The 25105-nt window shown below is 36.9% G+C and overlaps 1 protein-coding gene across 1 annotated transcript in view; it reads right to left on the bottom strand.

The window, feature by feature from the left end:
* Positions 1 to 25105, bottom strand: part of FBN2 (fibrillin 2) — a gene marked incomplete at both ends in the record, with an annotated part of 178819 nt that overhangs the window by 42752 nt on the left and 110962 nt on the right. The window contains 14 exons of the mRNA XM_082335529.1: positions 179 to 301; positions 2864 to 2989; positions 4665 to 4787; positions 6248 to 6370; positions 7440 to 7565; positions 11580 to 11705; positions 11826 to 11948; positions 12757 to 12891; positions 13613 to 13738; positions 15888 to 16016; positions 18383 to 18508; positions 21026 to 21253; positions 24285 to 24410; positions 24895 to 24945. Of these exons, the coding sequence (XP_082191655.1) occupies positions 179 to 301; positions 2864 to 2989; positions 4665 to 4787; positions 6248 to 6370; positions 7440 to 7565; positions 11580 to 11705; positions 11826 to 11948; positions 12757 to 12891; positions 13613 to 13738; positions 15888 to 16016; positions 18383 to 18508; positions 21026 to 21253; positions 24285 to 24410; positions 24895 to 24945 (1791 nt within the window). The remainder of the gene's footprint in view (positions 1 to 178; positions 302 to 2863; positions 2990 to 4664; positions 4788 to 6247; positions 6371 to 7439; positions 7566 to 11579; positions 11706 to 11825; positions 11949 to 12756; positions 12892 to 13612; positions 13739 to 15887; positions 16017 to 18382; positions 18509 to 21025; positions 21254 to 24284; positions 24411 to 24894; positions 24946 to 25105) is intronic.

The raw sequence follows: 25105 nt of genomic DNA, 5'->3' as shown, positions 1-25105 counted from the left end.
ATTCTTAAACCAACTCCAAAGCATGCAATTCTACACATTGCTTGTTTAGTGTGGAAAAACGCACTCTCGTTGTTGTAAGAGAATACAATGCATGTTTTGTGAACTCATCTTTAAATTAACTTGGTGCAATTAAAAAAAAAAGCAAGTCTTGACATATTTCTGAAGAGAAGAGATGTACCTGTACAGTTTCCCCCAGTTCGATCTAGTTCATAGCCATCATCACAGATACAATGAAACATTCCTGGTAGATTATTACAGGTACCAAATACACATATGTTCTGGAAGGAGCATTCATCAATATCTGAAGAAATATATTAAGAACAGAAAGTTACATATCATTGCCATATGAGTATTACAATAGCGTGTTGTTCTACTAAAAGCAAACGAAGACACATGAAACTTAAAAAAAACATTTAAAAAAGCAACACTGAGTAATCACTTTTCGTTTTCTGTAGAATGCTACAGCTAGGGATTTGTGAGGTGTTCTCTGTTAAGCTGCTTGTTACTTATTCCTGTTTTACATAGTGTGAAGTAAAAATAGCAAAACTGACTGGTCAGGACTCAAAATGAAAGCTAAGTCAAAAAGCCAGTAAGTTCCTTTCAAAATGTGCATTGAACAGAACGAAGTAACACGACACAAAGGTGTCAGTCATTTCCTAGCTCACAGTCTGCAATATTGCTTACTAACAGCAAGGAAGATTTTCAAAATACCATTCTCAGGAAAAATAAGTATACTAAGAAGAAAGAGAGGGAGTAGGCATTGACAGATACTTACACCTCCTTGGAGAAAGAATAGAGGGAAAAGGAATATAGGAAGTAAGAATTATCTATGATTTTCTCAAGCCCACGTTAAACCAGTTACACAGTAACTACACATAGGTGAGCTAAAATGCATGTAAAGGACTGCCTGTGTGCTCATGTAAATTGAAGATGAAATAAAGTTGAAAGACACTGACAGAAAAGTAGATGATTTTGTCAACTACAGTGCTAGAAAAGGAGTTAAATATTAACAGCACAGAATGCGAAGTTATGGTTTTAGACACAAACTATAAAGGACTTCCGAGTTGAACGTAAGTAAGATAGGAGGGAAAAAAACCCTGCACGTACTGTCTGATAGCAAGTCTTCTAAGTTGCCAAAATAAATCAGCTATGCAAAAGGCTAATGCAAGTCTAGCATGTACTAGTGAGCTATTTTTAGCAGAGACAGGCAAGTGGAAAGCATTAATACGATTTTAGAATACACAGCCAAATCTTCATTTGAAATTCTGTGTACAGTTCTCTGTTCAAGAGTGATGAACTAAAATTGGACAAGGTGTAAAAAAGGGATATTGAAATGATTAGAGCCATGAAATATCTATTTTGAACTTGGCTTGCTTGCCTTAGCCAAAGCTTGAGAAGTCATATAATGGCTCTTTATAGGAACATATGAGAAGGGGTAACTTTTGAGGGGGGGACAGAGAAAAATTTTTAAAGGAAAATTAAATTTAAGATAAATGCCTAATATCCAACAGTCCTGAGTAAATTTAAACTGGGAATTAAAGGAAGGTTTCTAAGTACCTTGGAATGACCTCCAAATCGGGTCATGAACATAACCTGTGTTCAGATGAAGCTTTATAGAGTTACGGAAAAGACTGTATCATTGAGAAGCTAATGTACTGACATCTCAAGGGATTTCTGAAGAAGTTGGATGAATTATTTGTATTAGAATTATTGTACTAAATCCAGGCTTTGCATTTTGTCCCTTGATTGCAGAAATCAGCCAAAGTGTCACCTTATCATAAGACAAATTAATATATCCATTTAAAAAAAAAAGATAACTTCTTCTAAGAATTCAGCACCCAGACCTTTTAGTTTTTCAACAGCACAATTTAATCTATGAAATGCTTTCAGATATCTCTTTGGGGATTTTCATTAGAACATCAGCATGACTATAATATGACTAACTAACTGAGCTGCACTGAGAACTTCAGTAAAGATGATTGACAATACTTTGTAATTATTAACAGATCTGACGAAAACAGTTGCATAGCTAATTTTTCAGAAGCATCTGCAATTTTTCTACAGATAGAATTCTGATTCATACATGTACACCTGAATGTTTGAACATGCCTAGTTCTGGACTGAATTTTAGAGACTACATTTTGGAATCTGTCTTTAATGTCTCATCAAGAATTCTAATTTCCTAAGACATTATGAGGTTTCCGCCATTAAATATGAGATAAGTTAAAAGCTTTGGAGCAAGAGCTAAAAAGACTTTATCTAATATACACTTCTCTTATATTAAACAAAAAAAAAGACATAAGAAAATGACAGGGGATAGAAGCTGAACTGGACTAGAAAGATAATTCCTTTTGCACTTCAGATGATCTGGTGGAATATTGAGAGTGAAAGGGTGATGATAAAAAATCTCCAGTATGCATCTGACTGAGTGTTACAAACTTGCCAAATATAGCAGTGATTTGCCTACTTCAATTTTCCTGAAAACATTTATTTTAAAATGAGGTCATTTAATGCAGTTTGTGTCTCCTATGTAAACACACTAAATAATAAACAGTGATGAACACAGGACTTTGCACACACTATTCACTAGTGACAAAAAGAAGAGAAATAGCTAAAAAAACAGAATTACTGAGCCAAACCTCTACTCTGGGATTTTTGGACCAAGGCCAGGAAAACTTCATAAAAAGATGAAAGCTCCCTTCAACATAATTCACACTGCAAAATAATCCTTGCTTGAAGAAATTACCTATACGTGAAGCATGTGTTGAATATTCTGCTTCCAGGTTGAGATCCTTCCAGCACTTCTTGCTGTATAGCAGCCAATCCAAACTCAGAAAATGAACTTGAAGTACTAGTGGCTTACCTTGGCATGACTTGCTGTCCGAGGCAGGAGTGAATCCCATCTCACACTCGCAGCGATAGGCACCAGGGACATTCAAACACTGTCCATTTTCACACAGATTAACATTTTCTGCACACTCATCAACATCTGTGGGAGACATAAAACTTCTTTGAAACAACATGCTTCACTAGAAAAATACAAATAATATTATCCTAACATTCAAAATAATAGTGCTGTTGAGTATTGTTGATATAAAACAAAACATTTACACCTGAAGGTGAAGTAAATCGAAAGAATGCAGAAAAGCAAACATAATGTAATTTCCAAAATTACTCCTTTTACCCTGCCATTATTCCTTAGTCCTTGTTTTTCATTAACAGATTTAATTTTTTTTTAATAATGCAAGGTTTTCAGATTCAGTACTATTAAGTTTGACAAATAAGAGGAATACTTTGCTTACAAAGTCAAAACTTTCTCTCCTGGTGTATATTGCTATGTTACTTTGACATAGAACACATTCAAATTTTCTTAAGTGAATCATACATAGAAAATTTTTTTCAGATGCATTTTAGAAAATATTCTTTGAGAATTATCAGCATTTCAACTACCATTTGCACACTACTGGAGATTCTTCCAGTATGCCCCAAAAGTGGCGGTTTTTTTAGAGCTATAAAAGAGCACAATGACAAAGGAAGGCATTCACCATTGCAGTCATCATAAGGACTCATAATTTTGTCAGATATGCTTATGATTGTCCAAAAAAATTTTCAATATACTTTCTTCATTTTATTCGTCAATACCTAGTATCCTATCTGATTTTTAAAAAACAGAACACCTGAAACACAGTGTGTTAATACTAGGGATGAAAGTTCTTGTTCGTTAACCACAGACTTGAAACACATAAACAAATAATATTTAAAGATCCTTATTCTGAAATAAAAAAACTTACACTACTAATCAGAAGACTGTCTTGTTAAGACATAAATTAATTTTGATTTAAAATTAGCCAGTTAGCTAATAATGAATGCATTCACATTAGTTTCTAGGTATTTTACTATCATTAGGATGCATTCTTTCAAACCTTCAAATTTGCTGACCACATGCAAGTCATGTTAGAAGTCAAGAGCAGAGATCTTGTTGCATCACCACTCTATAAGCGATAAAAACCATAGTAACTCAATACTGGGCCATTAATGTTTAATATAAAATCTTTACACTTTATATACTCCTTTACATGTCAGTTTATTTTAAATCACTTGCTGTGGGCTAAACAATGTTCATTCTTAATAGTGAGCATTTACCAACAAATTTAAATGCAGAGATCATGGGCAACATTTTGCAACTGTAATTTGTTTTGCTTTTTAAAAAGTCCTATGTTAATGATTAAATCCTGTTCAACTAACATAGTGAAGAGAAAACAGATGATGCCTTCCCTGCCAAAGACACACCTGGTCTACAAGACAGGAACCATAACAGAGAGCTGGTGTTTTGTGTTCTTGACTAGAGCCTGCTGCTGCAAGCAGCACATGCACATTTAAAAAAATTGGCACGAAGAGGAGGAAGAGGAGGAGGAAGAAGTAGAGAGGAACTTCACCCAACACCCAACAAATGGGCCCAGTGGGTCCAATCTGGCACACAAATCAAAAGGATAATGCCTTTGTTAGCACTTCTTCAGCAGATGAGAAGAATAATGATCTTAAAAGACATTTTTACATTTATTACCTTGCACTTTGGGCTTGCACTTATAATCTTGCACAATTTGCAAAGCTTCCATACAACAGAAACAACCAGTGACAAGTCAGCTTTCACAGAAACTTCTTACCAGAACAAGCAAATCCATCCCCAGTGAATCCCTCCGCACAGGCACAGCGGTATGACCCTGGGGCGTTCACACACTGAGCGTTTACACTGCACTGGTGGGTCCCATTGGAGCATTCATCGAGATCTGCAAATCAGGGGCAAAAGAGTGCAAGCATTAACACAGCAGTTAGTATACTTGGCTTACAATTAACTGTCAAGCTAACAAGCACAACTGCAAAGATGATTTCTGTCTCCAGAAATACAGAAAGTTCTCATTAGAAGATACAGGGTTAATCTGTAGTGATTTCATTTTAATATTTCTTCCTTTAAATTAAAATGTATGGGATTGAGTAAAATGTTTCCAAGCAACTGTTGGAATTCAGCTGACTTGTTACTTGAATGTTAATATCCTGTTAAAGAACCTGAATTCAAAATGAGTTAAAAAAACAATAAACCAAAGAAATATAGTGAGGTGGAAATCTGCCATACATTTGGAGACTCTTCTCAAGTAATAGAAGAATGTGACAACAATGTAACCCCATGAAAGTTAATGCAAACTTTCTTATTTACTTGGATGTCAACTTGGATGGGAAAAAAAAAAAAAGGAAATAGAGAAAGAAAAAAGAAGAGTCTTTTCTTCCTCTCAAAGGCATGTTTGATGTGAATGGCCATATGGGTCCATGACATATAAGTCATCCTAGCTAGTGCTACGGGGTAGCCGGCAGTCCTTTCTCACTCGTCTGCAGAGTGGTCTCCTGGAAGAACACTCTATACCCAGGAGCTATTCTAACTACGAGGATGCCGCCAGAAAAACTTTTTAAAGTTTTCTCCTTCAAATGGAACTTTTCATTTACTTAGTAGAACCTTATATATTTTTAATTAAATGATAATTATGAAGACCAGGTGGCCTTCCCCTTTTTCTCAGTTATGGATTAAAAAGCTTAGAAAATCAGGCCTGCAGTAAAATCTCGTAATACGGTACTTTTTCTTTCACATATTACACCAATAAAGTCTAATTCTTAAATGAAGCTCCTCTCCCATAGATCCTAAAATGTTCTGAAAAAAAGGTAAATATTACAATCTTTTACACACCAAACTAAAAAATGAAGGCAAGGGAACATGATGCTACTCTAGCAGCCCAGCAAAAGTAGAATCAAGTTTCCCATACCTCAAGTCCAATCTGCTTTATATTAGGGCCTATGAACTAGATATACTACAGGACATTTACAAAAAATGGTATTAAGTAACAGAAATAATAACTTACTGGCAAGAAATCACAAAACTAATTCTATTTTATTTTTGACTGATTTTTTTTTTTATTGTGCACATTCTAGCAGTTGTATGTAAACTTTGTAAGATACATAGCTAATTCAGTAAGATGTTACACAGACAGACTTCTGAGAAAAAAACAGGTTTTTTTGCAGAAAACCAAACTCCTGAAATGTAAGAATCTTGCATACCCATCTATCCACAGAGTGCAGCATACAGAAGAATACTACTTTGTTTCTAATGGAGTAATCACACAGTAACATTAGATGATTTCATTGTGGGGAAAAAAAAAAGAAAAAAGGAAAAAGAGAAAAGCTTTTTTTTCTGTATACTTACCAATACATTTAATGCCATTTCCAACCCATCCTTCTCTGCAACTACATTTAAAACTTCCTGGTACATTGACACATGAGGCATGCATGTCACAGTTGTGAGCACCAATTTCACACTCATCCACATCTACAAGCACAAAATAAGTTATTAGCATTTACATCAGGAGCACCAGAATATTACAAATTATGTTCCTTTCACATGTTGCTTATTTACACTGTGCAGGTTTGCAGTCCTTTAAAAAACAAGTGTTCAAGACTATGGAGTAATTCAAGCAAGTTACTTCATATTATACATGCATAAAAAATAGTGACAACTGTATTTTCATTTTGTTGTTTGTTTGTAAACATGACAAAATTCATCTACTTTCCTGCAACTGCTTTTCAGTTTGAAATTAAAGCTATTTTCCAGACATATTAAATATGGTGATCTCTGTATGTCTAAAAATGGGATGAGACCTTTGGGTGCACAGGCACACTTCAGTTATAAGAACGATTAGTCTAAGATTTTAGTAATTATAGAAGAAATTCTTGAAGACCAAATTATAGGATACATTCTGTCAGCTTTCCCAGAATAATAATTTTGGATTAACTTAGCTTCCTGAATGCAGTGGACCCAGCTTGCAGAAGACAAGGTACTGCGTAACTATCACAGGAACTCATAGAGTTTGAAACTGGCTGACGATGATTCTGTAAAATTTGTGAGCATGGGTTGAAGGATGGCATATATTTTCCCTCTTACATCACCACTTTTTTTCATTCTTTTATTGTTTTTTCCCTTTTGTCCTGTTCTTAGACTACAGGGTCATCTCCTGCAGCTTTAGTTGACAGGTGAGTTCATACTTTAAGTATGTATGACAAATGAGTACTGATAAAATACTTCTAATACAAATGCAGCTGTGTCCACCCAAGCTAAGTTTCATACCACAGATATTTCCCCAATCTATATTGATGAAAGCTCTGCCTTTAAAATTACAGTTATTTAACAGGCCCCGCATATGATATTGATACTGGTCAAGGAATGTACCTTTTCAGACTCTGGATATGTGCTGACAAATGTAAAATATTTTCTCTTATATTTACTACTATGTAGAGATATCAATCTCTCCCTTGCGTGTGAACACTTGTACATTTATTTCACTTGAAAGTCTACCAAGATATGTGCACACCATGACATATATGCTGGAAATTTGCTTTACCTGTACATCCAGTGGTTCCTTTCTTGACTGAATATCCTAGCTGACAGTGACAAATGAAGGAACCTTTAGTATTTTCACACTCTCCAAACATACAGATGTTGGAATTCAAATCACATTCATTCACATCTGCAAGTGCACATAAATTCGCTATTAGTTGACCGTTACTATCATTTGACAGCATACTTTGTCTTTTTGGAATACTTTTATTCAGGTGAAAATATCATCAGAAGCATGGTCCACCCCTACAACATGTGGCATTTATCTTCATCATAATATATTTCAGATGTTCCATTCTGTATTCTTTCAATTGCCTAGAAACAAGTAAGGATGAATGTGTAGTCCAAATACTACAGTGTTTTCTAATTTGTTTAGAATGCTAATTACTGGACTATGAAGTCAATTACTTCTTACAAGGACCAGTTTAAAGCATTTTTAAAAACATGTTCTTGATCATAATATAGCTATAATTTTCTTCCAAAGAAGAATTTATACAGTAAATTGATTACTTTTCCTGTACTGATATTATCTAGAGGTTTCAATTTTCACGTCTTGATCACTATTTAAAACTGAATAATGATATATACAAGTGTGTTGATACCTCTGAATAGCATTTGTCAAAATTATAAAAAATAATAAAGTAAACTCGATCACTTTTTTTAATAAGAATTAAACTTAGGAAGGACAAAAAGTCTAATGAAACAATGAAACTGGTATAAGAACAAACTAGAATTGGGCACCTGTCAAGCAGGTAACTGAGGAGTTTTATATGAGTGTTCTGTGTCATACTGAAGAGGGGCCATATGGTCCAAGAGCTTTTAAAATACCTTGTTCAATATTTCCATTTGTCCCTTGAAATGATATTAACTAACAGTATTATACTATGACATTGAAGAGAGTCATTGTACTGTGGACGAAAAGGCATTTCTGGTATTTGTAGTTGTCATTTTGAGTGAAGTAAGATGTCCTGTAATGCAGCCAAAGCAGAGGCCCACATGACATGTAAATTGAAAGTGTATTAATTGGGATATAATTAATATTAGCTTGCCTTAAACCCCAATATAAGCATGCTAAAACAGTCTAACTAGAAATAGCATATAAGTATTGTGTAATACTGTGTTGGCATAGCCAGACACAGTTTTGCATAAGGATGTGAGCAAGGAGGCTGCCAAAAGGACAAAGAAACACGTGCGTAGCTGCATCTAGGACACATCAAAGTCATAAAAGTTGCCAGACAAAGAACGATATAAGCACAAGGGACTGCAGATGCGCAAGAAAACCTCACTGGTACACCAGAAGTATTACTAGTAAGACAAGAAAACAAGATAAGCCCTACAATGAGTAAAACGGACTCTTTTTGGGGGGAGAAGGGGCCAATAGCATAAAAACATAAGCATGGAAAATTGGAGAAGAAAGGAGACAGACCCACTTCAGTTCCAGCTTTTCTTGTAGACAAGCACTCAAGCCCAATAACCTTGACCTTTCTGACTAAGCAATGCCAGGGGCTGGAAGCCAGTCAATGCAACTACCTGTAACAGCTCTGTGGTATTGTGTACTTGCATATTATTTAGAATGTGATTGTTAAAATCTAACAGTTTTGTATCTGCAGTGATAATGATCAATATTGTGTAAGAACTGACCATTGGCCAATGTGTTGTTATTAAATGAATTTAGTAAAAGTTAGGCTTGTATTTTAAAACAGGGCTGATTTCTTCAGTCTTCTAAATACTGTCATTACAGAAACCTTTATTTCCCTAGTATATTCAGTTGTCACACTGCAAGGCAAAGGAAAGCTGCCATGCTCTAAGTCTCCTCAGCTGCAGAAGCTGCTGACTTACCTTTGTAGTTCTGCTTGCTGAGACACCCCTGGAACGTAAGAATTAACCTGCTTCTTCCAAAATCTCACTGGAAGAGCCTGAACTATGAAGTATATCGAACAGGGAACTCTTAACACCACAAGGAAACTTCAAACTCCTCCTCTTGGAGGCTATGAGTAGCTCTGGCACAGCCTTCCATTTAGGTTTTGGAGAATGACTATGGATAATTGGCAGCTTTTTAGTACAGACCTATATCTATCATTCTGCTATGCCATTAGAAAATGGGTAGCTAGGAAATAATTTTTATTAATGATCTCAAGCATGTATGTGTGCGTCGCGGGGCGAATTCCTTGCTGACAAGAAACAAAGTCCCACTGATTGTGAAAGAAGCTGAAAGAAACTTCAAAACATTTCAAGAGAGGAAGAAAAATTAAAATGTCAATCAAAGCTGAGGTTAAGTAGGAATGAAAGAAGAGGTCAATAACTATTGTCCTAATGGTGTTGTTGAAAGCCAATTTGGGAGAGGGTAAAGAGCAGAGACACTAAGAGCATGCCCTTGAGAATAAATGCTTCCAAAAGTTAGAGCTCTCTCTGGCACATAGAAAGACACAAAGCCACCACAAAGGTAACATTCAAGGAGAAGTCAAACTTCAGGTGGAGTGGGGAAAGACTCTTGCAGAATGAACAAGTGATAAGCCACAACCAGAAAAGTTTTCCCACAACCATAAAAAAACAATAGTCACAAGGAAAAACAGGGCATCAGGACTGTAGGTGTGCTCTTGTGCCAGACTCCCTTCCCAGACACCTCAACGTGACTGCTCAGCACTTGCTGCCTTGATGCAGACTGAAGTTTCGAGAGACAGGTAAGTTTGCTTTTGATGTCTCCCTCTTCTTCCCAATTTCACTGCACGTTGGATATATGATGAAAACTTTCCATTAGAAAGAAAAACTCTCCTAAAGAATAATGTAGTTTGTACCTGAACTGTGTTTTAGATTCTTATACTGCATGCTAAATCTTCAGTGTAGGTTTTCAACTATAATACAAGGCTTTGCCATTATTCCAGAATTTACCTCATTTCAAAGCTAAATAGTTTATAATCAAAGATCTGGTTAAAAACTTCTAGTTAAAACATAGTCTTATTATGAGTTACACCTATGGCAACCTTTTGACTTTATTCAAATAGCTCCAATTTTACACTAGTTAAATGGCAAAGATCATCTAATTTCACATACTGTCAAAGAAATACAAGATATTGCATATATTTCTGCTGAAAAAAAATCAAGTACTTTGTTGAAAGTAGTGTTAGGTCCAGTAAGAAACTGTAGTTACCCCAAAGGCCTTTTGACAAACTGGATGATTCTGTTAACAAGGAAAGCAATTACACACATGGCAGAAATTCACACTTTCTCACTGTAGGTTTCTAAACTTAATATCAGATACTGTTTTCCTAAAGAAGAACATTTAAGAGCAGTTGTATATAAAATGAAAAGAAGTATACTGATTTTACGCTACTAACATGGCTAATACGGAAACATTATTGAAGAGATCAGTTCTGAACTTTCAAGTTGGTTGCATAACCATGGAGTATGTGCGCAAAACTGAAAACAAGAACCTGGAATAAGATAAAAGTGAAGGTGAAAAGACAATCTTAAATTCAACTCTAACTATGGAAAAAAGGAGACAAAATCAGCTTAGGTCAACTTTGCTCAGCATTACGTGTAAGTAGTTTCTCCCCAGTGTGTGTCTGTGTGAGTGTCCACACATGCAAGGTGAAGGTTTGTTTGACAAATGCTCACAAAATACAAAAAGATGTTATTAGTATAGCCAAAACCACCTTAAAATATGAAACATATGAAACTTTATATTAAATGTAAAAGGTAAGAACTTCATATAAACACCAAGATAAACTAAAGAGGTTAGGTTAATTTGAGGACATACTTTTATTTTAATTTTCTTTATAATTACTCATGATAACTTTCTGTAGCTGAGGGGATAAACTAAAACACAAGAGACAGAAGAAAATGCTGGGGCACTCAAATAATCTATTCTCAACAGAGATGTTTTAGAGGAACCATATCATTACAATTAAATCACTCCTATTTTTGGAACTATGTGATTCGATTCATCTTTGTGGACATTGCAAATGTTCTTCTACCCTACCTGACATCTACATTTGTAGGCAAGAAAGATCTACAGGTTTGGGTTTTTTTTTTTTATAATATACATAGTTTCAATACCCACTTTCAAGGATTCAGCAGAACATCCTAAAACATTAGCCGCAGAATTTTTAGACTTGCATTATATTTGGTGCATACAGCTACTTACCAATACAAGTTTTCATGTCCATAGAAGCCATAAATCCATCATAACAGAGACAGCGATATTCCCCTGGAATATTAGTGCATTGCCCACCATCACAGATATCTGGATTGTTTTCACATTCATCAATATCTGGGAAATAAAAACGGTAGATAATAATTCTGTCACTCTGGTACAGATCACCTAAAGGAATACCATGTTCATATTTGCTGAAAGATACGACGCTGGAAGTTCTACGATATTAAAACCTACCTGCACATGTCCTGACATCTGGCATTAGAGCATAGCCATCACTGCAGCTACATTCATAGCTGCCTTCTGAGTTAGTGCAGTGGGTGTCACAGCCTCCATTCATTATCATACATTCATCAATATCTGGGGAAGCAACATTAGTAGTAGTAAGTCTACTTTTATAAGGAAAAGTCATCCTCTCTTGCCATTTTACTTAGTAGAGAAAACATTTTATCAGTGATATGATTCTGAATTTTTATCCTCGCTCTACTGCCTCTGATTTCTGTTTTGGTCAGCTTTCTCTCTTTCAACTGGATTTTCATCTGTGGGAGCAAGTGGCTACTTTTAACTGTTGCTTTTGTTCATATATACCACTCAGGACGTAAAAACAAGTGAAAAAGACAACGTGTGGAAAGGAAAGAAAGAAAAACCCTGAGAAACTTAGGTTTCATTAAAGCTTGAAAAGTAGCACAAATGTATATGTTTTCAAAAAAATAAACAAAACCAACAAAAATTCTCAATACCTCTGTTCTCCTTACCGATGTGATGACAACTACATAATTCAGTATTACTATAGTAAAGGATTTAAGAGATGTATACAATAAGGAGAAAAAGTGAAAGAGAAACTTATAATTGCATGGGGCTTTTCTTGCTTGATAAGAAATCAAGCAATATTTTCTGATTGTTAGCTCATGCCTCTGATTTTAATGGGGTAGTACCATAAGAATATTTTTTCTCAAAGTATTCTGCAGAGTTCAGTACAGCGACAATCTTTTTATACCTTCTTTATGTTTCTAAGATAAAAGAAGGGTCCATGATAGTTCATGATATGCCTAATAGCAGATGAGAAGATGGCCCTGCTCAGTTTCAAAAGGAAGATAGGAAATGAAATAAAAACAAAGACAGATGAAACAATATATGCTGTAGCACAAATACATAGGTGAAAGTGTACAACACTTGCCTGCACAGCCTTGTCTGTCAGGAGTGGCCTGGTACCCAGAGTTACAGGAACACTGGTATGTTCCAACCATGTTCACACACTTGCCATTTCTGCAGAGATTGTCACTTAACGAGCACTCATTTACATCTGGAAAAGAACCATTCATATCAATTACTTGTTATTCAGAATGCAGACTCTAACTGCTCACATGCCAGAGAGAGACAGTGAGAGGTAAAATTTTAAACTGGTGGCTTTCAGGCTTTTTCAATTTCTGTCTTGTTCTCAGCCTGTTCCAGTTCAAGGTATGGAGCTCTGAACAGTATGTTTAAGCCAGCGTCCAAAGGTTTATCTTCTTTGTTCCTGGTCTGTGAGCATTAACTGTGCAGTCTGTTGGTTTAAACCAACTCTTGAAGCAACTATGCATCGAACACAGAAACCAAAGAGATAATATGCGTTATGTTTTTTGCATTTTTTTCACCATTTTGGTGAATTATGTGCAAAAAGGAGAGCTGCATTTGAATAAGGGACAATACTTTTTTGTGACTGTAGGAACCAAGTTCCCTTTGAGCTTGTATGTATTTTACTTGAAAGCTGCCAACATGAGTTGTACAGTCCTTTGAGTTGCTAAATAATCCCTAAGAGGCCTCGTAAAATACTCCTCTTTTAAGCCAACAGCAGTTAATGGCACTGGAGATTTTACAGGATCTGCTACAAGGTTTTAATTTGAAGATACTCATATAAAGGAGGAGCATGAATTTGTACAAGATATTCCTAAGACCCTATCCTTGCCAGAGACAAGAAGTTTTCATAGCACAAATGACCACTCTTCTTAGAAAGCTGGAGACTACTGTTCTGAGTTGAAACTCACCTACGCATTCCTCACGTGATTGCGACAGCTCATGTCCCAAAGGACAGTCACATTGAAAACTCCCTTCAGTGTTCACACATGTGCCACCTCTACACAGCAGAGGGTTGCGTTCACATTCATCAATATCTGTGAAGAAATCATGATTAAAATATACAAAATCATTACTAAGGACAAACAAAGAGAAAAGCAATTCTCAGTGTCTGTAAGTGACAAAATCTGGAGGTCAGAAATAAAAGCATTGTTTCATTGAAGCAGTGCTGCTCCTTTCCTCATATTGCATAACAGTGCAAACAAAAAACTATACATTATTACCTCTAAAAATGGGTATTTTTCCCCTCAAGAAAACTAGAAATTCATCATTCAAAATTAAATATTTTAGCAGACACAGGACACAAAAAAAGACAGCAACTGTTTGGATGGTTGCCATTTAGAACAATGTATTAAAGTGATGAAATTTTCAAAAAAAGTGTTTCTTAATGCAACCAGACACCCATTTATGTATGCATTCAAATTGTTGTCTATGGATGCAATAATGGGGATGTGTAACTTTTAACTAGATGGCCATTCAGTTAGATAACGCCTGTATATGTCATTGTGTGGCTGAGAAATATGCTTGCTACAGCTTATAATGGCAAACTGAATATTTGATTCACAAACCTGACAAAAACAGCTAACACTGTAGATGTGGATGAAGAGAAATATGACCAAAAGATGTTCAATGTGCAGGATGCACTCGTGCTTTTGGATTTCCAGGAAACATTGTGGCCACCTCTCCTTGAAAGTAGAGACTTTTATTCAGATAGGCAGACTAGTGTTATTTTTCATTAGCCTGAGAATTCAGCCAACATATCATTGAGTTTTGCAGGTTATTCACATGAGGGGAGAAACCGCCTGATGATAGAATTCAACACCTCTTTTGCTATACTCCTGCTTGGATAGTCCTCACAGGTCCAAAGCGTTTTCATTGAACATTATGCCCTTCCTTTCTCAGTTCCTGCAAGAGGCCCTCAGGAAGTCATTTCTCTTCTTATCTCCTCACTTTCTGCTTGTTTATCTGACATCTTGCTTCTCTGCCTCTGCCTTACAGATAATGTATCTATCTCCACTATACAGTATTGATTCTCTGCATTTGTACTCTGTCTCTCATGAAGGCTATTCAGCTTACACAGCTTAGCTTCTTTGTTATGTTCATCTGTGATTCAGGCAATGATTTTTTGCTGACCTTTGGAGTCTAAAAGCGTCACAATTTGCAGGAAATCAAGTAAAGGTGACAGGAGTCCTGCATAGCCTGGGGCATAGGACCACTTACTTGAGTTCAGTTACGAGCACAGAAGCTCCTGACAAAACTCAAACACAAAAAGGAAGCCTAAAATAGGCAAAAGCAGGGACAGCTGAGGCAGGAGAAATACAGAGGCACTGTCTGAGTGTGCAGGGGTGGGGTTAGGAAAGCCAAAACCACCAAGAGCTGACCCTGGCAAGGGGTGTGAAGGGTATAACAGCAACAGCAAAAAGATGAGGGGAAATAGGGGAAGGGAACTAAGGACAAAGGACATGGAAAAGACCCATGAGTGCTGAAAGGGAGCTGGCCAGTGTCCTTTTGAAGCCACTACTGACCATCCTTGAAAGGTCATGGAAGTTAGGCAAGGATCTTTAGAGTGGGAGGAGAGGAAATGTCAACCCAATCTTCAAGAAGGGCAAGGAGGAGGACCCATTCAGCCTCATCAAGATGAAAATCTCAGACTTTTAATTTTCATTATATATTTCATGATAAGTTTTATTAAGTACTCCACAATACTAACTCAAGATTTTTTAAGGTGGCTAGTAACTTTTAGTGTCTCCCTATCTATTCTTACACCTTTAGACAGATTAGAGAGATGTGATTTTTCAGGAAATGCTCTCAGAATTTCTTGAGTCCTAGAGTAATCAAGGAAAAGTGAATCACACTACTTTTGAAACTCCAGCCTTCTATTCCTAATTTTACCAAATGTTTGGATAATTTATTAGCCATTTTTAAACTACAGGAATGAATAGCTGCTGCCATTATAAAATATCTGTACAGAAATGTATAAAAGTACTTAGCAAAAAGAACAAGCAAAGCTACATGCTTAGTTTAGTTATCTGTCCTATGAATTGTGTATCATCTGTCTCATTTGTTCAAGAAGTCACAATAATTATACATATGAAGTGTTCAGTGGAGCTGAGCTGTATAGTACAGAGTACAGTCAGGCTTTGTACAGTAAATGGACAGACTCCAGGTCATTCTGACAACACTTACCCATACAGTTCTTCATCATCATAAATCCACTTTCGTAACCATCAAAGCACTCACACTCAAAGCTTCCAGGAGTGTTGACACAAGTACCACTTCCACATAAGTCTGGGGAGATCCTGCACTCATCAATGTCTATTTTATAGTAACGGAGAGGTAGAAAAATCAAACAGAATTTAAGGTTATCCTGCTCTTCACAAAAGTGAACACTTGGCCATTATAAATTAACTCTACAGAAATCATGTCTAGTATATAAATCAACAGAGAAAAAATGAAATTAATTTAATATTTAATGGAATATCTGATTATGTGAAACAGTTTGTGACAGACTCATAATGCAATGCCTTCAGAGCTCTCAACTATAGATTAAACTATGTAACAAATAGGCTTCCTTTAAGTGTAATTTAAGGTTAGATTTCTAAGGAAATTACTAACTGTAACAAATTCTGAGTTGTTATTATTACAGCGGTACCAAGTGACTCCATGACTACCGTGCCACTAATGTTAAATTGCTTATTATGAACACATTTCTCCAGTAATAGCATTATAAGCTGACATATACCTTTTCCATTCAGAATTAAAGTAGCTCCTTTGAAAGTCAGATTTACCATTCACTGGTTATCTTATTAGTTAAGTTTGAATGAAACTTACTGTGGAAAACTATAGCAGGTTTGTAGAAGGTAAAAAGAGAACAGAAGGAAGAGCTCTTTGTAAGACACACCAGTAGTGAGGCAGGAAGCTAAAGAGGAATTTGTAATATAGATATGATCCAGTGAGACAGGTCAGTGTTGAAGGACAGGACTGGAAAGAACTGGATAGCCCGTTATTTACTATCTCCTCACATCTCTCCAGGCTTCTCTCTTCCTTACTCTACTGCCCATCCAGTGTTTTGGGGGTGAACTAAGCTTCACGGTCTTTGTTTCATGTTCTCCACTATACCCTCTACCTTCAGCTTCATTCACTACTCTGGCATTAATTTTTACATATTAAGAAATCATGAAGTCTTTACAGGGAATAAAAATAACAGAATATTTGAAACAATGAACACATTAGTCCAGCATAGGACATAGGATTGGTTCTGCCATCCAAGAAGTCCAGGGACCAAGGAACCAGAGAAGAGCTTTGCAGTAAGTTGGTGAACCGGGCAGTAGACTCATTTGTGTAAGTGGCTGAGGAAAACTAGGCAAGTATAAGCTTAACTAAAGAAACTGCTAAAGATTTAAAACAGTTCTTTTTTCACCCCATGCAAGAATCTCTTTTGCCTCTGCGTCACTCCCCATGGTCAGGTTTCTGCTGTGTGAAGATAGTTCAGTACTCACACACAGATGTGTGGAGGTGTTGGATGGTGACCCATCTGGTGGGCCTGGGATGTTACAGAGTATCTGGCCTCCTGCAGGCTTCATAAAACATTTTGTTGCTAATTTAAAAGAAAAAAGTCTTCCATTTAATAAAATCTGGCTCTCTACAGCTGCTCAGTGGAACATTTTCATCAGAACAAACTTTCAATGGAAAACAGAACCAAAAAAAGCTTTTGTAGGGAGAAGTTTTCTGACCTATTCTTGTTAGTTTAGAAATAAAGTTTGTTAAATGCATTTCTCATCAATGCAATCACTATAAAAACAAGGAAATGACCAGTTAGGGCAACATTAACATCCAGACCAACCTCAGTTAACATGCCTTACCACCCACACTTCATATTACTCAGACACACTCATAGATGCCTGGGTGGTATAACAAAACCTCCTTCATTTTCAGCACAGAGCCACCCACAAAGCAGGCATCCAGGTTCTCATAACCAGAAAACTATCAAGCATATCTTCTGTTTCAGTTTTTCCAGGCACTAAATAACAAAATATTAAACTTTTAAATTAAATGCATGTCTCTTCTTGAGTTAACGTTGCACTGATGACAGAATTGCAGAGGTACCTCTGTGTGTGCTTGGCTATTGAATCCAAAGGAAAATTAATTTGCAGTGGAGTCTCCAAGTTCGTTTGGTAATACAAGGACCAGAGAGTAAGGAATGTAAATTAAGTTAATCTATATGTTAAAACATTGAACTTGGGGTTCGCTGGTGATCCTTATTGATTTTTCAGGTTGTACTGATAGCGCATGACCTGAGTATCTTTAACACCAATTTAAAAAATTCCTAATGTACGTGTACAAGAAGAATGTTATATTTATTAAAGAATCACTTTCTGAAAGGGAAACTTAAGACAGTTGGCCATTCTGTCCAAAGATCAAGCTCTTAGAAACTGAAGGGAATTAATGACATTAAGTTTCCAGATCACCAAGCTATGTAACAAGTGCAGGTTCCTTTAAAATGCCCCAGGGATGTGGTAGAGTCCCCATCACTGGATGTTCTCAAGATGGGCAGCGTGCTAGATAATCTCATCTAGGCTCCCTTTCCTATAAAAGGTTGGAGCAGATGATCTTTCATGGTCCCTTTCAACCCGGACTATTCTACGATTCTAGGAAAAAAAAGGGGAAAATGCAAGACTTACCTGTACAGTTTCTTTCCTCCATATCTAAAGTAAACCCATTGTTACATCTACATTTGAAACTTCCAATTGTGTTTCTGCATTTACCATTCATGCACATACCAGGGAACACCTTACATTCATTGATATCTATGAAATAAAAACAAAATAAAAGAGCATTCTTAAGCAGAAATATATATAAAATTAACGTGAACTTCCTCTTCCTTCTTATCAACTATATTGGGCATAAAAGGCAGGGTTTGGACTGCAGGGGACTGGAGGAATGGCCTCTTCCTACACAGGTTAGAATGGAAAAACGAAACAGAGGAGGCAAGCAGGAGGGGACATTGTTGGAGACATGACTGGAAATGCACTCTTGGAAGGCAGAACTCCATGTCTGAGGAGGAACCCCTGAGGGACTGCCACCCCTGGAGGATCTATGTCAGGGCAGGGACACCCCTGAGGGACTGCAGCTGTGGCTGATCCATGCCAGGGAAGGGACATGCCTGAGGGACTGTGGCTTATAAGTGACACAAGCAGGAGCAGGAACAACCTGAGGGACAGTGGCCCATGAAGGATGCATGTTGGGGCAGAGACATCTCTGAGGGATTATGACCCACATGCAACCCTTGCTGGGGTAGGGAGATCCCTGAGGAACCATGATGTATGGGTGACCCATGCTGGGGCAGGGACACCTCCCAGGGACTACCATACATAAGTGACCCACACTGGGGCTGGGACATCCTGAAGGAGCATGGGCTGTGGATAACCCATGCTGGAGCAGGAACACCACTGAGGGCCTCTGTCCCATGGAGAAGCCCATGCCAGGGCACAAGAAATGAGTAAGAAGGAAGGAGCAGCAAAAGAAAAGACTAAGCAACAAAGGGTGACAAAGAGAAACCGTCATAGTGTCCCCAAGGCCCTGTGCTGCCAACTGCCTCATCCATGGGACTAGGGGGGTCAGACAGCAGGAAGGGTGGAGGAGAGGTGCTGGGCTGAAGCCAAGCCTGGGGATAAGGAAGAAAAGATGTTTCCCTACCTGTTGAATTGTTTATGCTTTCTTTGCTTCTTGATACCCAAACCAGTAATTAAAAGTTTATGGTAATCAGCAATAAACCAAATTCAGTGAAATTCCTGGAGTTGAGACTCTTTTGCCCATGATGCCAATGTGTATTGTGCTCTGCTTTTTAACATAACGAATATTCATGGTGTTCCTGAGCCAGCTTGTAAAAGATGCAACTATTACCTGGTTGATTTTTTTTTTTTTTTAAAATTGAGAGTGCCAGAGTGATATCTGGAGCTCAGTTTAGAAAAGGGTAGTTTTTCTTTTGTAGAATATCAAATGAAATGTTTCACATCTTCTAAATGTGTTTTGCTGGACAGCTGGATAACACAGGCTGTTAAAGTATCTTGCACAGGACAAATAAAGGTTTTTCATGTAGCATCCTCACTCATATGCACTCCCCCAATAGCATTCACAAACCTGAATGAGCTTTTCTTACACTCTATGATATAATTTGCTGGATTAATGTCCTTACCCAAGAATCATCTTTGATGAAACAAACTTCTATGTCCTATGTAGTAATGTCAATGGAAGAAAAGTGTGGTCCAAATACAAAAGCAGAAACAAGAAGCAAAACCTTACAAAAATCTTGGAGTAGACAAGATTTTATTATCATTAAATAATTAAGAATGTATTATTTCTAATTAAATATATTTTAATAACAATAAACAATTATATTATTATTATTATTAAATTCCTTATTTGTTTAGTAAATCACCACTGAACATTCAGAGCTTTGCCTGAGAATAGTAACTCCTGAAAATCAGAGCTTAATTATGTTGGAGCAGAGGTCCAATCTGTTAAAGTTTTCTCAAGCAACTCAACATATTTCAAGACAAATGCTTCAGAATACATCCTTTTAAAATAAATTAAATACTAAAACACTTCTGGATCACCTCAGCTTCTGCACACAGAAATTTACAGTTTTTCATCTCAGATCTCAGTCAACTAAAATATCTCAGATCTGTTTTTTTAACATTTTCCAGCCTCTTCAGTTTTGTTTTTGCTCTACAGGAGGTGAAGCTAGTAAAAACTGGACAAAAAGCTTTTATTTACTTCTTAATCACTGCAGCTCCTCATTATCATTGCCATCATAATTTTAATGCAACAGACACCCTTCCCTTTTAATCAGTTATTAGTTCTGCAAACCATAGAAAGAACCCATCCTTCTTCAGTCTCTCTTTTGGAGAACCCTGGCCAAATTTTAGTAATATTTCACATTTACATCTTAACTCCCTGACTTTATGGAACTTCATCTGACCCTCAGCTCACTCTTTGCAAAGCACTACCTTAAAATAGGTGCACATTTTCTGTTATTCTCATCATTTAGAGCTCCCCTCCCTTCAGTGCTGTCACAGTCATTTCTTTTTTCTCCTTGCCAAAATCAAACTTTGCACCTTCCCTCTTAGGCTCCTATAACACTCTTGAGCACCATGCAAGCAGAGAGTTTCCCACCTGTAAGGTCAGCTCTTTCAGGCAAACATCTTTATAACATCTCTCATCTCAAGTACATAAGAAACATAGACACAAATCCTGGCATTTTCTTAGAATATTCACCCAGATGTACCTATAATTCGTTTTTAGATCCAAGAAGGAACCCTTACCTTTATAAAATGGCCTGCCAGTTAGAATATCTCCCCTGTTGGAAAAGCCAGGACCTCTGGGGCACAGAGCCTCATATTCCTTGGTGCCAGGCTTAGGACACTCCTCACAGTCAGAGCCCCAGGCAGCCCCCACAGCACAGCAGCAGGCATCCATACGAAACTTGCCAGGCACAGACTGAACGCACTCATCTTCGTCCCATTTCAGGTAGCATTGCTCCATGCGAATATCTGCTCATTTTACAAACACAAATAGGCATTTCACCCTTTGCTAAAGTTTTCTGGTTTTCAGAAGCACCTTTTTCTGAGGCACGAGTACATGTGAGGCTCAGTTTCTGGAAGACAGATTTCTGCTCAGGACTCTACACTTCTGCACAATGTTCAATCATCCGAAGTTGCTAATATCACACTATAGTTAAGTTTCTGGATCTCTGTTGTACCACATAAAAGTAGAAGCATTTCTTTTGTTGTCTCCCAACATCAAGTTATACAATTACTCTGACATGATTGTGCTTTTTACGTTTGTGAATCTGAGACATGTACTTCTGTATTGTATCAGGTATTCTCATTTACAAATTGATCCGCATTCATAGTAAAAAAAAATATTCCAACCTATGTTTATATTATTAAATTATTTTAATAAGACAAAGAATACAGAAAAAAAAATGCTGACTGTTTTTAGGCTTACTTTAACACCAGTTAGCAGGGGAAAACAATATGGTTTCCAGAAAAATTAATTATGGTTACATTGAAGGGTCCCATTTGCAGAAAAGCAGGTCAACCAAAAGATAGATGAACCAAATGTGCAGGCAAAATCTGTACTTGCATACCCAGCTGTCAGGAAAAGTACCACACACTGGTCTGTACACAGAAAAAATCAGCTTTGCTATATCTCACATACAGTAAAAAATAACAATAATAACCCACTTGAAAGCATCAGTACTTCCCACACTTTTCAGCTATTTGCATTTCAGTAAAGAAAAATAGTTTAAAATTTTTAGAAAAAATGTTAGTATTTGTTAAAATATAAAATTGGCATTAAAAATGGGTTAAGTCTTTACATGCTAATTTCTACAACAGAGGAGAATTTCTATGCCCAAATTCCAAAAATCTGGCAAATAATACCAATAATGGGAAATCAATGACAGCACTGGGACAATGGGGCAGTATCAATTACAGCAATGCTAGAGAAGATGTCTGTGATACTATACAGAAATTTATTGGTAGCTTAATGCTCTCCAGGAAAAGAGAGTTATTTTCAGTGTGTAAGGAAGATCACAAGAACACACCGTGTCTGATAAAATAACTTCTGGACGTATTCTAGAGCCTCCTGACTGAAATGGACTGCAGGTCAAGCTGTATTTTCAGGATAAATATAAGCATTGATACTTCATATGATATACTGGACTGGAAGTTAGGCTTTAGCAAACCTAACAGAACTCTTAAATGCTTAGTGCAAAAAGCTTTGGAGAAGATGCAAAATCTAAAAATAACACAGATGAGCTGTTGAACTGTTTTCCATACATGCCCTTCAAAGTTGCGCAGATTCGTAATATAAATTTACCCCATGCAGATTTGAAGTTAAACAATTTAGAAGCAAGAATAAGAAATGGAAACTGTTCAAAGAATACTCATGGTTTCCTGTAAACTATTCCACATCATGATCATATTTATTTTCATTTCCAGAGATTCAGCAAACATACTGCTAATAAATATTTGTTTGCACTAAAATCACTGTAGTGGATCATGCAGGAAATAAACATATTTCAGAAATACATGACATAATGCACAGTGCTTGTGTAGCAGAGGAGAAGGCACATGTCTTGTAATATAATAGGTCATTTTTTCATTAAAATAAGAAAAGGGAACATGGCTTTGAGGGTAAAGGAATCCTGTGTCTTGCTTGAAAATGTCTCCTTTGTTCCAACATTTCATTATATCTATCAACCACAATCAAATTCACACCTGTCCTTATCAAATTTCTCATTGAGAAATAATACAGGGTTGATGGCCACAGATGCCAGTGACTGGCAACAGAATTACTAATTTTGGGGGGTTGGGGTGGGTGGAATATCAAGTAAAACCTAACATGCAAAACTGCATATGATATGCACAAACATAACAGATATGTGCATCCACGCAGACTTGGTTTTGAACTGTTTCTTTTTTCTGAGACATTTACACTGATTGTACACATCTGCTGCATTTAAAAATTCTGCTTATTTTAGTAAATATCTCTAGAATTACATTCACATTAAAAAACCCCACAACCTGGTAACTGTTTGTATGAGCTATTGGTAAGGCATAGAGCAATTAAAGCAAGTGTTTGCTTAAATTTGAATCTGCTTCAGGAAAGAGAACACTGTTGAAATAAAAACATAAAGGTTAGAGTAGGAAAACTCTTGACATGAAGCAAGGGCTGAAAACTTTTTTTGTTCTGCTGCACTGTTTTCTTAAATCAATGCTGTCAGTAATCATATTTTTACAGTCCTTAAAACCGGTAAACAAAATCAATATGGATTCCAGATTCTATTCTAAACATCCAGTACCCTGACTTTATCTTTTTTCATCTCTGACCACTGATTTCTAAAGATGCAGACTAATAACACTAACTACACTTGCTACAAGATACTTCTGTTTTCTTGCACTTACACAGGGGTTCAGTATTTTTTATACCTGAAGTCTTTGCAAGACAAATATATGTCTTCACGGACATCATGTTTTGTCAGTAGAAGACACTAATCTGTACAACACAGATGAAGTCTTATTTTTGTCTACACTCATTTTGATTACCTTCAGACAGACCAATCTGTACCAGGTGACCAATTGACCATCGTGCTACAAGGTAGTATCTGAGGTTCACAAAATGACTGGATGATAGCAATAGAGAAGACCACCGTTCACACTGCATTACAAGCTGCTGGCTGACCAGCTGACTCCTTATTGTCTAGCTCCCCGTGTATCAGACATTTCTGTTCATGAACGGAGTCAGAATAAGGGCAGTACTCTAGCGAAACCTATGGATTGCACTGTGGGCAGAACAAGTCTTAACACAAATATTCATATTCCCCCAAGTGATTAACAGCTCTTCCCTGAACTGGCACTTGATACCTAAGCAGGCATAAACTAAAACGTGCGCTTAACAAACTGCTTTCAGAGGAATTCAGAAACAAACCAAACATCCTTTCACACCCCTTTGAGAATGACTTTGGACAATTGTTGGACACAGCTAAAAAGCTGGCAAAGTTGAGTGTGCTCTTACCTAAACACACTCGCCCTGTTCCATCCAGCGTCAGTCCTTCAGGGCACTCGCAGTGAAAGGAGCCTCTGCTGTTAATGCACCGCCCATTGGGACAAACCCCCGGGAAAACATCACATTCATTTACATCTGTTGGGGAAACAAAGAGTTGAGTTATATGCTAACTCGAAGGAGACAGCTACAGCTTTATTGAGAATTTAAGCTACAGTAAAGAAAGCAAGAGACTTTCATCCATACTGCATTAGGATCTGAACACTGTTCTGAACAAGCATCTGGCTCAGTCTCAAGGGACTCTTGCAAGATCTTCAAGTCATAGGGCACTAAGATGCCACATTCTCTTCTCTAAGACAAGATGATGGATATGGCTGAGAGCAAGGAAAAACTAAAGGGATTAAATGTATTTTGAAGGAGCAGTTCCATTCTCTTTGTATCATTTTGACATTCTCCAACAAACAGTGTAACATAATACTTCCCAACATGCAGTAACTGTGAAGGCGTTCATCTAAGGTCAATATGGTCATGCCTGGCAAAACCAACAACATAATATATCCCCTTTTATCTCATTTTCAAAGGAAAAAAAAGTGACATTTTGAGTAAGAAGTAAAAACTTCACCTTCACAGGTAACACCCTTCACTCTGGCAAATCCTCTTGTGCAAGCTGTGTCTGGAATCAAGCCAGAAAGATATATCACTGCTTTAGAATGATAGCAATATAGAAGTAAATAATTAAAAAATAAATGTATCTTAGCAATTCTCTAATAGTTTGGCTGTATAAGGTGGTGAGCGCTCTAGCCTCAATCAAGAAATGTACTGACTCATACATG

This window comes from Platalea leucorodia, assembly GCF_965183815.1.
Source record: "Platalea leucorodia genome assembly, chromosome: Z".
NCBI classification, from domain to species: Eukaryota; Metazoa; Chordata; class Aves; order Pelecaniformes; family Threskiornithidae; genus Platalea; species Platalea leucorodia.
This window is presented reverse-complemented; position numbering and strand designations above follow the sequence as displayed.